The following is a 13,647-nucleotide window of genomic DNA, read 5'->3' on the forward strand; positions in this document are numbered from 1 at the left end:
TGTGTAAACACAAATCACATGTTCATAAAGAAAGTTCCCATTCTTTTAGCCTCGTGTGTTCCCTGGCATGTCTGTGTTATATTTCTAAGTAGCAACTTAGCACCAGCTGACAGAGGTGTCTCAAAAAAGCCCCCAAAAAACAAAAGGAGGGAGGGCAGAAGCCTTGCATCGCTCGTTACGTGTCCTCTCTCTCAGTGTAAATCAGTGCAGCCTCACGTGCTTCTAGTGTTGGGGACACAATTAGGTTTAATCTTAAATCTACCTCAGGTCTTGGTCAAAAGTGTGGGGATTTTGTTTTGTTTTGATTGAAATACACGTGTTTCTGTATGTATTTCAAAGCAGAACCTGGATCTTAGTGTGGTAGGAACAAATCACTGGAAAGCTTGCCAATTATTGCTGTACCGTAAAGCGACAAACTCAAAATTAGTTAAGGGTTTTTAAAAAGGATGCACAAAAGCCTATTCTTTGGCTATTTCTTCATCGCCTTGGTCTTACGTTAGCTGTCATTGCCCGCTTGCAAATGTGTGCTGCCTCCTGCTGTTACTACAGCCAAAGCGAGGAAGGGGATCCTTTTAGTGTGGCTGTGCCAGTGACTGCAAGGATCTCTGTCGTGGTGAACACCTTCATTTCAGTAATTTGAGCAGCTTATTCTTTTTCTAGACAAAGTGGTGGGTTATTTTTATTGGCTGATGGTTTGGATTGCTGTTTTTGTTTGGGCTTTGTGGGGTATGGCGAGCGTGGCATTTTTAAACTTCTTGAGCGCAGGGGCAGAGTTCATGTTCCAGGGCCGATGTGCCGGTGCTTTATTCTGACAGGCAGCTGTACTCTGTTCCTAGAAGCGTAACCATGTGCCTTTATCAATGATGTGAAATTAACGATGAGTTTACAAACCACACCGAAGAGAAGTTTCCCGCAGTGATGCTTCCTTCTCAAATAAATGTATTTTTAAAAACCTTTTCAGCTGAAAATTGACAGCCGCCTTACCCCTTCGACTTTTAAGCAGTTGTGAGCATTTGACAAGGGTCCCTCTCTGAGATATTCGGGAGCAAGCAGCTGATCTCAAGCGGGTTTGATTCATTTAGTTTCTTCTCATTAACCACACGGGCACTCCTAAGCTCTCATAGTTTTGGACTTTGTTTTGGACAAAGACAAATTACACTGGGTTTGAAACGCCCCTTTCAGTGTCGCTCAGAGGATATAGCGCTGCTCTCAGACTAGAGTAGAGGTGAACTATCGCTGTGTTTTGATTGTGGAACTTGAATATGTGTTTCATTTTTTGTGAACAGATTGATGACTCTCCTGCACCTCTTCCTCTGGCCCAGCTTGTGAAGGTAAATATATATGTATATAATCTTGGCAAATACTTACCCCTCCCAAAAAAAAAACCCACAACCCAAGAGTGTTTGCTTTGTATTTTCAAATCTTATCCTGTGGTCTATAGCTGGATAGCTGTTGTAATGTGAACAGAACTTTCATTTAATTTTTAATAATTTAAAGTATTTAATTAACTTTAAAATGCGTGTGTATTTCGATCCTCTCCTGTAAAGAGTAGTTCCCAGTTTGGGCAGAGAGAAGGGGAGTACCTTATCAGCCTCAACGTGGCGTTGCAGGATTACTCATCTTCAAGACACAAAACAGAAGCCCTTCACATGCTGTTTCCTGGTTTTCATACATCTCGTTAATCTTGCGTTGGAAACGAAAACATTTTTTACCGAAGAACGTAATTGGCTGCAAGTTACGGACATTTCAGGGGGCTTTGCCACAGCCAAAATAGAAGCGTTTCTGTAACAGGGCCACTTGCGTGGCTCTTTCTGAATTGCCAGTCATTATAGTCACAGATCCACTCTTTGAGAGCTGCACAGCTTCATAAATTCACAACACAAAATTTGCGTTGTGAACAACACAAACTCATTGGTCTGCACGCAGACTGTGTAAATTCTGAAAAGGTACCTAATCGTTTATCGGAATATGCCAATGTGCACGTGTGGCGTATTAGCAGATGTGACCTCCTGAAACTGTTGTAATACCGTGTTTTGCTATGGAACTGCCTGCATTTTTTGCTCAACAATGTGTAACTTTGTCTGGGAGAGCGCTAGCGGTTGCACCTGGTGAAAAGGCGTAGTGCTAGCCAATTAAAACACTAGTCTTTAAAGTTACAAAGATTAGAGAAGGCAGGGCCTAATGCAGCAGAGCCAGTTCTTTCTTCTGAACGTAAAGGCGGGAGTTCATTTCCAAGAAAGAGAAATCTTTTCCCGCTGGGAACTTCTTCCCTCTCTCACTGCAGCGTGAGACACATTTCCTAATGTGCACAACTGGGGGTGGGTGGGGTGGGGGGTGGAATAAAGAAAAAAAGAAAGGGTTTGGAAGGTAGCCGCCAAAAGACATTGGTCTCCATCAGTGCTGTCCCTAAACGTGTCCTGTCTGTGAGGTTCTGTAACCTCACGTGAAGTTTTACTCTAAAATGTGAAAAACTGTCCCCGTGGGGTACACGTTTAAGCTCTTGAGACAATTTAAGTATTTCAGAAAAATACGGCAGCTCAAAGTTGTTACTTTCTCTAACCTCTTTAGTGCAGACTGGCTTAGCATGGAGGCAATGTGTTATCAGTCTTCTGGTTTGTTATTACGATGTATTAAATGCCGTATTTCAATTTTGGTCTATTCCTAGTAATGCTTTGTGGGTTTTGGACGTGCTTTGTAAACCGTTTGGGTTGTTGGAAACAAACGAGTCAAGCACCTGTAAAGTTTTCTCTAAACGTTAGTAGAAATGATTTCAGAGATGTCCATCTGGATTATGTTACTGTTGAGAAAAAACTACGTCTAAGAAACAACCATTGAATAAAACGTAGAAACTAGTTTGTTGCTTTTGTCAATGAATGCATACAAAACCAAAACCATGAGTGGCTGCTCTGAAGGATGGGTACTTGAAGGTCAAAATCATTGACAGTCACTCCCTTAGACCCTGCTTGTGACTGCACTTGTGTCTAATCAAAGCGTTTCAAGAAATGCTGCTTAAATAAATCCAGCGGGCTTCAATAATTTGAAGATCTAGTGGTACACAAGACTTACATTACAATTTGTATGTTAGAAGGACACAGTCAAGTGGAAAAAACCTGCAGGTTTTGCTTACTGTAGTTAAATCGCTTAATATGAAGAAGTTAGTAGGGGGAGAACACGCGGTTTGGACTGCCGAGAGCACACGACGGTCAAACTTCTACTGCAAAGAGTCTTTTGTCTTGCTGAGGGGTTATAAAAAGCTTGATTCCTTTTAACGCTTCTGCGTCTGAAGCTGAATTTCAGCAAGCAGAAACAGCTTCCCCGACTCTTGAGTTGAGTGTACTTTTAACGCTGCAAAGCGTAAATAACGATAGTTGCGTACATCTTTCTCCATTAAACGTACAGTGGATATCTCCTCCTTCCAGTAGTCTGGAGCTTAAACATCAGTTGAAGAGTAGTGCATAGCGTAATTATTTCTACACATGGCTTCAGTGCGCTTGGAAGAAAACTGGAGTGGCTACACGAGTCTTTATGTGAGGTGCAAACAGAGCCCAAGGTTTTGAGTGCCCAAGAACGCTCTTTTCCAGGAGGTTAACGGGCACATCAACATCATGTGATGGCGTAAGGGCTCCCCAAAACATCTTCAGGACAACAGTATTTTCTATAAGCAGCTGTTTTCATGCAGCCCCAGCTAGCGTTGTGCTGCTCTTTACAGGATGGGGTGAGTGGTGTCGTCTCTGGCTGTGTGGGCGCAAATGTGTTTCTAACGCGTGTGTCAAATGCTTACCTGTTAAACAGACGGACAATCTGGCTGAAGCCAATGCTTCCGAAGAAGAGAAAATAAAAGCTATGATGATACAGTCTTGCCGTGAATACGATCCAATCAAGTAAGTGTCGATAACGTCAAATCTGTTCTTTGAAGATTCTGGACAAATTGTAGAGATGCTTGTTTTAACGAGAGAGACACATGCGTACCTTTTTCTTCTTTTCTCAAAAACCTTTTAGTTACATGAAGAAACCCTGGGGTACACCTCCGCCATCCTATATATGCTTTCGTTGTGGAAAACCTGGCGACTACATAAAGAACTGCCCAACGACTGGGGTAAGACTGCGGGGGACTTCTGGTGTGACTTCGCTGTTCATTTTTCACGTGGCAGTTACGTAACAAATACATGAACAGTCATATTAGGAATTGTTTCTCTTGGGGTGAAATACAGAGGTTATAGGGCAATGTTGCAAACCCCTTCAAAATTCAAGGGAAACCTGGAATTTAAAATGTAAAATGTTCCTTTGTCTTGGTCGTAGATATTAAATATGTCCATAGATCTTTCTCTGTGAACTGTCATGTGCATTTTTATATATTTCAATACTATCGAAAATCTTTCTGGTTTTAACGCATTTCAATGACAGTTCACAGTTTTTAGAATTCTGTATAAAAGGAAGATGTTTCTCTTGACCCCACCTATTGAATATTTGCGTGTTTTAATTACACAAGTCTCTGGTTGAGTATTCACGCCATGTAACGTTAGTGGGGGAATGCATGCACAAGCTTCGTACATATCGATGGTGAACGTAAGTTTCTCCAGTGACTGCTTCAGAGCCCTGAATTGGGCTCTCCCTCCCTGAATTGCGCTGTGGAGGAGGAGCGGGTTTGTGCCTCTTCTCCGAGCGGATGGTGAGCTAAGCGATGTGTAACGCTTACGGAAGCTGAAGTTAAGCAAAAGAATGTCCACTGAGTTCAAAATGCTGCTCAAGTCTTTGAAACGTCCTGGCTGTATTCCCGTAGGAAAATAAGTATTTTAGTCGAGTAACCCTTAGGCTAGGTAAAAGGAGAGGATTAAGGGCTTTTGCTGCTTAAATTAATCATCAAAGTGTCATTTTCAGTGTGGGTCTTCAGGTGAGCTATGTCCGCATTTCTTTTCTGAACAGGACAAAAATTTTAAGCCTGTTCCCAGAATTAAGAAGAGCACAGGAATTCCAAGGAGTTTCATGATGGAGGTGGAAGATCCCAATACAAAGGGCGCTATGCTGACAAAGAGCGGAACATATGCGATACCACTTATTAATGCGTAAGTATGGAACTAACTGGACTGACCAAAAGGTGAAGGAGAGAAACCATGCGTAAATGCAGCCAAGTTGGCCGGCATCTGTAACCACGGGGGAGGAAGCATTGCCATTGTATGTTAACCGCAAAATCCGTGATACTTCCTCGTACTAAAATAGGGCGGTCCTACTGTTCATGCCCCTGGAACTTCAGAGCTTGGAAAAGTTTTCCTGTACCCATCGTTAACTTTTTTCTTTTTCCTTCCCCGCCCCACCCTCCAGGGAAGCTTACGCTAGAGGAAAGAAGGAGAAGCCTCCCTTCTTACTAGGGGAGCCATCCTCCTCCACCTCCTCAGACCCTGTTCCAGCTGAGTTGTTATGTCTCATTTGTAAAGAGATAATGACTGATGCAGCCATTATTCCCTGCTGTGGAAACAGTTATTGTGACGAATGTAAGTGTTCCTGCCCTGTTTGTTCATTCCAAACACCACATCTGACTTTCTGAGAGCAGAAACAGAAGATGACAAATTTCTTTGTTACCAGTTCTATTCCATACTTAAGTGTCCGCTGGACAGGAAAGGACTCTTCTCGTATAAAGGACAAAAAAGAAAGACAGAAAGCTTTTTTCCTTTTTTACGTATCTGTTTAAATCCCCTTTACATGCAGACGAGCACGAGGAGAGTGCCTAGCTGCGCAGGTGATTACAGCATTAGATATTGAAAGCATTTAGGTTTTTTCACAGCCCTTTCTCTCACACAAAATCGTGTAGCCAACTCTGGTTGGCTCAGTACAGCCAACCGTACTGTGGTCTGCCACAAACCGATAGCTAGGCATTTAAGCCACATTCTTTTCCACGGGAGAGCTGGTTAAAACCTTCAGAACTCGAGGCTACGGATGTTCTTTTGAGGTGTGTTTTATTCATTAACCTGGAGGGTGGTGCCTGCACCACCACCACATCTAGTGCACCACCACTGCACTAGAGACTGCCAAAAAGAATAGTCAAAACATCCAGGCGCAGCCGTCTTCAAATGTTACGTTAGTGAAATATCAAAACGGCACAGTTTTTTGCTGCGTCCTAGAGATGTGTTACACTATTGAACATTCATCGCTTCGTGCCCTCAATTCAAGACCATATTCCCCCATTAATCATATAAGTCTTTTTACGATTGATTGGAGCCCCCAAAATTTCCTTACGTTGGCTAAACCTACTTTGATGATTCTAATTATGCACAGGCATCAGAACAGCATTGCTGGAATCTGAGGAACACACATGCCCAACGTGTCATCAGACAGACGTTTCCCCTGATGCTTTAATTGCCAACAAGTTCCTGCGCAAGGTAACAGGATGACTTTTACGTAAACTGTAAGAAAAGTCTGTTTGCAAAAAGCCAAAAGGGGAGAAAATGTTAATTTACATCTCCTCAAAAACCGCTAAGTTAAATAGGCTGCATTTACTTTTCAAACCCATTATCTGTTGTTAGAGAAGCTGAGAACTCTTTGGAGACAATGGGGCAAATCCAGGTCGCGCTTTTGTTTAACATGATTGCCTTACTTTCCAATTCGGTGTTAACACTGAAGTATTTTAAATACAGGTACTCTGAGTTACCAGTTGTTACTATCAGCGTTTAAGGCGATGTGTTTGTGTATTTCTATGTTGATTCATTTTAGGATTGACAGCGTGTACAGGACTACACAAGTAATTTTGCTCTGTGGAGGCTTTTGTTCATGCATCTACTGAAGTTTCATATTACCTTGTGGTAAATGTTTTTCTGCCTCTAGGCTGTGAACAACTTCAGCAATGGAACGGGCTACACAAAAGGGCTCCACCAGACCATTCAGCAGCAGCAGCAGCAGCCGCCACCACCTCCACCACCACTCATGACTGTTGCACCTCCTGGACCTTTTCAGTAAGTAAATCTGTAGATCAACATGAATGTGAGAGACACCCAGATGCCAAAGTTAGATTCCTCTTCTTGAGCTTCTCCGCCAGCGATTTATGTCTCATTAGTGACAGTTCCAGATAACTGCGGAAGTTCTGTTTTGTGAAAGTCCTCGCTTTGAATGAGGACACTTTGGTGAGTTGGAAGTGTGCCTCCTGCAAGAATGTTCTCACAAGTATTGCTTGTTTGCTTCCCTTATCAGTCATTGCGTACAGGCTTACCCTGAGAGAGGAACGCTTTTTCCCCAGGAGCCCTTTCATTTGAAGCGGCTAGCAATCCCTAAAGAAACCATTTTGTTATGGCAAACCTTCTTGAGTGCGTTGATTTCTCTTTAATCCTGAGGAAATAACATTTTCATGAAAAGTGTCAAAGCACAGTTATGGGTAAAATAGGCCAGGTGTTTTCACAGAACTTCTTTCTACAGTATTTCTGTCCTCGATCTCATGATAAGTCAGAGTCACCCTCAGTAATACGCAGCGTAGTCAGCGACGCATACCGATTGGATAATAAACACTGAAGCACTGTAAATGTGAAGTATTTACAAACATGACCGTCTAAGTGTGCAACCCATGAAGTCATCGGAAAATACGTGAAAAACCTGTGCTATTGTTCAGGGCTTATATCCTTTGACTGTGTGCCTTGGGTGCAAACAGCCACTCTGTCCAGAAGAGTGTCAGGCTCAGCCGTACCGCTGACTACAAAGGATCACAGTCCAAAAGAACCTCTAAGGCAGCCCCTGAAGTAGCACAGAAACATTTCCTAACAGAATTGCAGTGTTTCCATCTTCCACAACTGAGGCTCTCTCTGGGGGTTAAACGTACTCCAATCCTTTCCTGCGCAGCTACCTGAATGAAATACGTTTCCAGTGAGCTTTCTCTTTAACTGCCAGCAGTCCGCATGGACTTCTCGACAGCGCTGCATTTGGAATCGGCCAACTTCACTTTTGTAAATCTGGTGAAGACTATTTTGTAAATTTTTTTGTCCATTTACAGTAGTCAGCCTTTTCTCACCTTGGACTTCCCATTTCAAGTAGCACTTCAAAAGACTGCTTGAACAATAAAAATTTGGGTTTTTTTTGTAGCAATGCCGCTAGCGTATTACCTCCTGCTGCTCTGGTGACTGCTGCTGAGCCTTCTGCATCTTCCTCGCGGTCAGTCAGCAGTTTGTTGAAAGAGAAGGTAAGTTGTATTTCAACATATGCAGTGATTCTTGCATTTAGTGGAGCTTGTTTTCCAACCGTTTGCATTTACTGACAAGGCCCGTCAGGTTCCTGTACGAAGACAACCAGCATTCCCAAGTCTTCCGGGCCCCCAAGGACAATCAGTGCCCACGACTGGTACGTGACTATAACTTCAGAATTTCTTTAAAAAGATTGCCTTCAGATACACTGAATGGGATTTTCCTCTTTTTCCTCTCCCGACTCCAGAAGGTCATCCAACGAGAGCCAGTACACCTCGCTCAGCAGGTGGTGGACCAGGCTGGGAACTGTAAGTATTCCACAGCAATTCCATATATTACTGCTTGTAACGAGGCCATAACACCTAACTTACACAACCGCTGATTTACAATGAAGAAAGTATGCCCAGATAGCTGTGGAGAATACAAGTGGTCATTAATTTTTAAATGGCTTAATTTGAATTGGCTTTGACAGAGGGAGTCTGTGCTTGCCGTGACATTATTTAACATAAAACCCTGGTACATGATTGAAAAGAGGACTCGGAAAAATGAACGGTTTTTGAGGAAACTGTAGTTACATATAAAAAGGAAATAGAATCAAAGGAAAGCCACCCTTTTGATTGCTGGCCAAACAGAGCTGAAAAACTTGATTTTAGCTGCGATGGGAGTTTCCTATGTAGGGTACTAGCTCACATAGGGCAGAGGTTACAGTAGACAGATGGATAGAATTGGGCAGCAGTTGTTAAGGAGCAGGTGTCTCTCTTACTAAAGCTCTCTTACTAAAGGGGAGGAATGATGCTAAGGAACATACACGGAATAACGTGAAATGGTTCTTTAAAAAATAATAAAAGCAAAACTTGTGAAGAGAAAGCTCAGGGTAGCTGACGTCTTCGATCCCCAAAAATCATGCGGGCGGCAGTCTGAATAGCTCTATTAGTGACGCTGCCAGTACCTTTCCTAGAGTAATGGCAATGGGTCATAGTACTAGAGGCTGAGTTCAGAAGCCGTCACTATCCTTGGTTAGAGCTATGATGTGCAAAATTTTCCTAGGACATCTGGCTAGAAGTGCCCTGTATGTCGGATTGCCGCACAATCCGTCTTTTGCCGTATTTTGCATCTTGTACAAATTGCCAAATCAGTAGTGAAGTTAAATCGACTGAGCGGGCATTTTAAAATTGACCTTTACTGTCTTCAGGCTGAATCGTGTCTTCTTGATGTTTGATAGTGCACTGTAACCATTAAGACTTGCTCTCTTGGCGTCTTACTGCACCAAAAAGGATTTGCACTGCGTGTCGTGCCCGAGTAGTGAAACACGTGTGCCTCCACGTACCAGCAGAAGCCAGTATACGGCACCTTCAATCAATAGCTGCGGTCGTTCATGTGACAGAAATGAGTGGATATAGACTTACCCTTCCTCTATGCTTTTACACTATCAAAGCAGCAGGTGTTCTGTCTTGTAAGCAGAAACTTTTACATGTTATCACGTTCTTCAATCGGCAGTAGCGTTATGTCAGCAGCTGAAAGCAGCTTTGACATAAGCATATGGAGAGGGGAAAAAAAACCCAAACAACTAATTTTGGGAGGAAAAAAACCAAACGGGAGAGTGACTGGTGTGAATTAACTTCATTTATTGTTTTTGTGTTGGTTTTTTTCTTAGGTCCAATTCTCCCTATAGGGCTTCATTTCACTCTAGAAGTTCGTATACCCACGCCAAGTCAAGATCAGGTTCTTCCCACTCTGGCTCCTACTCTCGATCCATTAGTCGTTCCCGTTCTCCTTCCTTCTCACGATCACCACCCTATCCAAGAAGAGGCAAAGAGAAGCGTCGTAACTATCGCTCTAGGTCAAGGTCACACGGTTATCACCGTTCAAGGTCACGGTCACCCCCATACAGAAGATACCATTCACCATCAAGGTCTCCAGCGTTTAGAGGCCAGTCTCCCACTAAACGGACTACACCTCAAGGGGATGGAGAAAGGCAGTACTTGAACAGATACTGAGAAGTTCCCCGCTATGATATGAAAGTTTACCATGGCAGATCTGTTGACCTCAGAGATCCATCTGAAAAGGAGAGTTACAGAGAATGGGGAAAGAACTATAGAGAATGGTATGAAAACTTTTACAAGGGCTTTGCTGTTGGCGCTCAACCTCGACCACCAGTAAATAGAGAGACCATTTCTCCAGATAGGTTTGGTCCACCTGGGACCGGACGAGAGAATTTGCCATATGCTCGGGGATGCAGGGAAGGCTATCCTGGTGGGCAAAGCCACAGAAGTCATAATGGAGACGGACATGACCCTGAAAAACCTCCTGGAAGAGCGCGCCACGGCATCACAGATCCACCAAAATCAAATAAGAAGGACATGGAATATCCACTGGAAGATGGCAAAGGAAATGAATGTAAAAAACACTGGAAGAGAAGGAAAGGGGACGAGAATAAAGGATTTCCCAATGCTGAGTTTTTAGAAGGTACGAGAAAAGCAAGAGAGCCAGTAACAGCAGAAGACGTTAAAAGAGGCTCTCTGTTCACACTCCCAGACAGAGATGACACCACCCCTGTGCGAGACGAGCCTTTGGAAGCAGATTCTATTGCTTTCCAATCGGTGTCTGAAAAGGAGAAAAGAGAGAAGGACACGACAAAGATGAAAGTAGAGGTGGCCGTTCCTCCCAAGAAAGACAACACAGCTAAAGCTTCCCAAGAGAAGCTGGACACCGATCGTGAAGAATCTCCCAGTATTTCACAGGAACCTCCTGTGAAAAAAGTGAAGGAGGGGTTGCCAAGGACAATGAGAAGGCTCTTGTTACCCCATGGAAAGTTCACCCAGAATTGACAAAAATGACCCAGAAACCAGGCCAGCCAAGGAGGAAAAGGCCAAGAAAGACCATCCAAAAGAAACCAAGTTGGACAAGCCCTCCAACAAAGAGCATAAGTCAAAAAACCTGCTGAAAACAGCAAACCTTCTGATGCAAAACCCGAAAAAAGAAGAAGAGAAGGAGATAAAATGTTTGACAAGGACCATCATTGCGTTTTGTCATCAAGACCATGGAGCAGTATAATAATGACATAACAGCCCCCGCTGAAGACGTCTGTTGAAGTAACGTGTCTGCAAAAGATGAGGAAGCTGCAGGAAAAAATCCTAAAGAGCCGAAAGACAAGGGGTTGTTCAGCCTGCAGAAGATGAGGCCCGGAGGAGACCTTATAGCAGTCTTCCAGTCCATGAAGGGGGCGTACAGGAAGGTTGGGGAGGCTGTCTTCATCAAAGCATGTAATGATAGGATGAGGGGTAACGCTTTCCCCGGGGTAACTCCGGAAAATGGGGTAACCTCTTGTTGGAGGTGTCCCTGCCTAGGGCAGGGGCCTTTGAACTAGATGATCTTGAAGGTCCCTTCCAACCTGAACCATTCTATCATTCTATAAACCCCACCCACGGGACACAAAAACCCCTCAATATCTCCCATAGGGAACCCCAAAAGACCCATGGGATCCTCCCAAGTTGTATTGACCTCTACATGTCTACCTATGTGCTCCTTTGTGCTAGAATTGTGTGTTTTCTAGAGACTGCCAGCAGCATTGCATTCTGTCTTATTGTATGGGGTTGAAAATGCAAATACTAAATGAGAAGACGATTAGGATTCTGTTGCAGTTCATGTATTTCCAACAAAACTTCCAATCCCGTGTATTCGTGGCATTTTTACTGGCATCGGTGGAAAGAGGTGGTTTGCATTTTGAGGTTCCATTCCGCTTTCTGGCTGGCTTTGCAAAACTGACTTAAGCATGTGAACTGAGGAGATGTGGGCCTTGAACCTGGTAGCGTTGCTGCTTCCAACCACTAGCTCTTGAGAGAGCTTCTGTTAAACACAAGTGTTTTTCGGGTACCAAGCTTCCAACGCGAGGCTGGCAAGAAGTTTTCTTTTCTAGCTAGGGTAGATGGTCATGGCAATAAAGCGTTACAATGAGCAGTATATGCTGATACTTGTTTGGAAAGCTTGCTTTCTCTGTCTGTTTTCCTGTTTCCCCAATGTCTCTTTCCCCTTCTTTGCTTTCATTTAAAAGCTTGGAGTCTTTTACAGACGGTGCCTAGTGCTGTGTCCATCTTTTATTTCCTCTCCTGTGTGGAAGTCCACAGAGCCCAGGGACGCCACGGCTCCGACCCACGGCAACATGGACCGCAGGGACCCAGACCTCGGCCCCACAGAGGGGCTGTGGAGAGGCTCATGGCCCGGCCTGGTCCCCCCCACCCCTGTGATGTCATTATGGGGCACGTTCCAGAGCCACCGCACAGGCAGGGGTTCCACTATGATGTTGGCGGGAGGGCAAGGACTAAGTGCTGCAAGCACCCCAGAGAGAAGCATCTCCCACTGCCTCAGGCGTCGAGGTGGGCGACAGCTTGGCTCGCACCGCATACTCCTGCTCACCCAGGGAGAGGAAGATGAGCGCTGTGGCTTGCACCGCCTTCAGTGGGCTTTGCCCAGAAGGGAAGCTGGGCGATGGGCTCATCAGCGTGGACGGCATTGAATTCATTGCTCACAAGATGATCCTCTCTAGCTGCAGTCCGTACTTCAGGTGAGGGCTTGAAGGAGGAGGGGATGGGGCCAAACAGTATTTCCTGCTCTGTGCCACACTGTGCCTTCGTGTATCTCCAGCGCTTCCCTCGGCACTCCAACTCTCCTCCAGCAGTTCCCCCTAGTCCTGGTACCTCCCCAGACACCCAAATTCATCCATAAGCTAAGATGGAACAGCAGCGCTGGAAGTGGGGTCTGGCAAAGCCCCAGATACGGTGCAGGGCTGGGAGCGTGGCCAGCCTGGCTGGTCTGCTGCCAGGCGGGAGGTTTTTCTTCCCCACACACCGTTATTCTCTGCTCTTCTTGTTGAAGCGAGGTGCCCGCTCGCCCTGTGGCTCCTTATTAAAACAACCGGCTAGTAAAACATTCCTTCATCAAACTCCACGGCCTCCCAGCATGGCTACTGCTAGTGCCCAAATTGGTGCCCGGGGAAGGAGGCACAGGGGATAATGGGGTCAGGGTGTCACACAGCAAGGCCGCTTTCTTCCCCAGCACTGCTTTGTTTTTTTCAGGGCTTTGTTCTCCAGCAACTGGAGCAATGCCGAGAGGAAGGTCTATCAAATCCCCGGCACTTCCTCTGAAATGATGAGGCTCCTTATGGAATACGCCTACACCGGGACAGTGCCGCTCACGGATGACAACGTTGAAAGTTTGCTAATCGCGGCAGACCAGTTCAACGTCCTGGACATCGTCAGACTGGGCTGCGAGTTCTTAAAATCCCAGCTTTGCCTGGAAAATTGCATTGGCATCTGGAGATTCACCGGCTACTACTACTGTCCTGACCTGCGAGAAGCAGCCCATGAGTTCATCCTGCATCACTTCGAGGAGGTGACCAAGGTGTCCACAGAGTTTGTGGCGCTCTCCTTCAATGAGCTGGAACGCCTGCTGGAGAAGGATGAGCTCCCTGTGAAAGAAGAGGCCGTGTTCGAGG

At 44.9% G+C, this 13,647-nt stretch overlaps 1 protein-coding gene across 1 annotated transcript; it reads left to right on the forward strand.

The window, feature by feature from the left end:
• Positions 1-1,292: 1,292 nt before the first annotated feature.
• On the forward strand, positions 1,293-11,221 carry LOC134524284 (E3 ubiquitin-protein ligase RBBP6-like). The gene is given in 12 exon segments (XM_063354133.1): positions 1,293-1,331; positions 3,793-3,881; positions 4,000-4,096; positions 4,924-5,063; positions 5,320-5,489; positions 6,271-6,374; positions 6,817-6,912; positions 9,204-9,259; positions 9,811-10,937; positions 10,940-10,987; positions 10,990-11,082; positions 11,085-11,221. Coding segments are annotated over 11 exon segments (2,106 nt in total). The 5' UTR covers positions 1,293-1,331; positions 3,793-3,843.
• The last annotated feature ends 2,426 nt before the right edge of the window (positions 11,222-13,647 follow it).

The sequence above is a fragment of the Chroicocephalus ridibundus genome, chromosome 16, assembly GCF_963924245.1.
Source record: "Chroicocephalus ridibundus chromosome 16, bChrRid1.1, whole genome shotgun sequence".
Classification (NCBI taxonomy): Eukaryota; Metazoa; Chordata; class Aves; order Charadriiformes; family Laridae; genus Chroicocephalus; species Chroicocephalus ridibundus.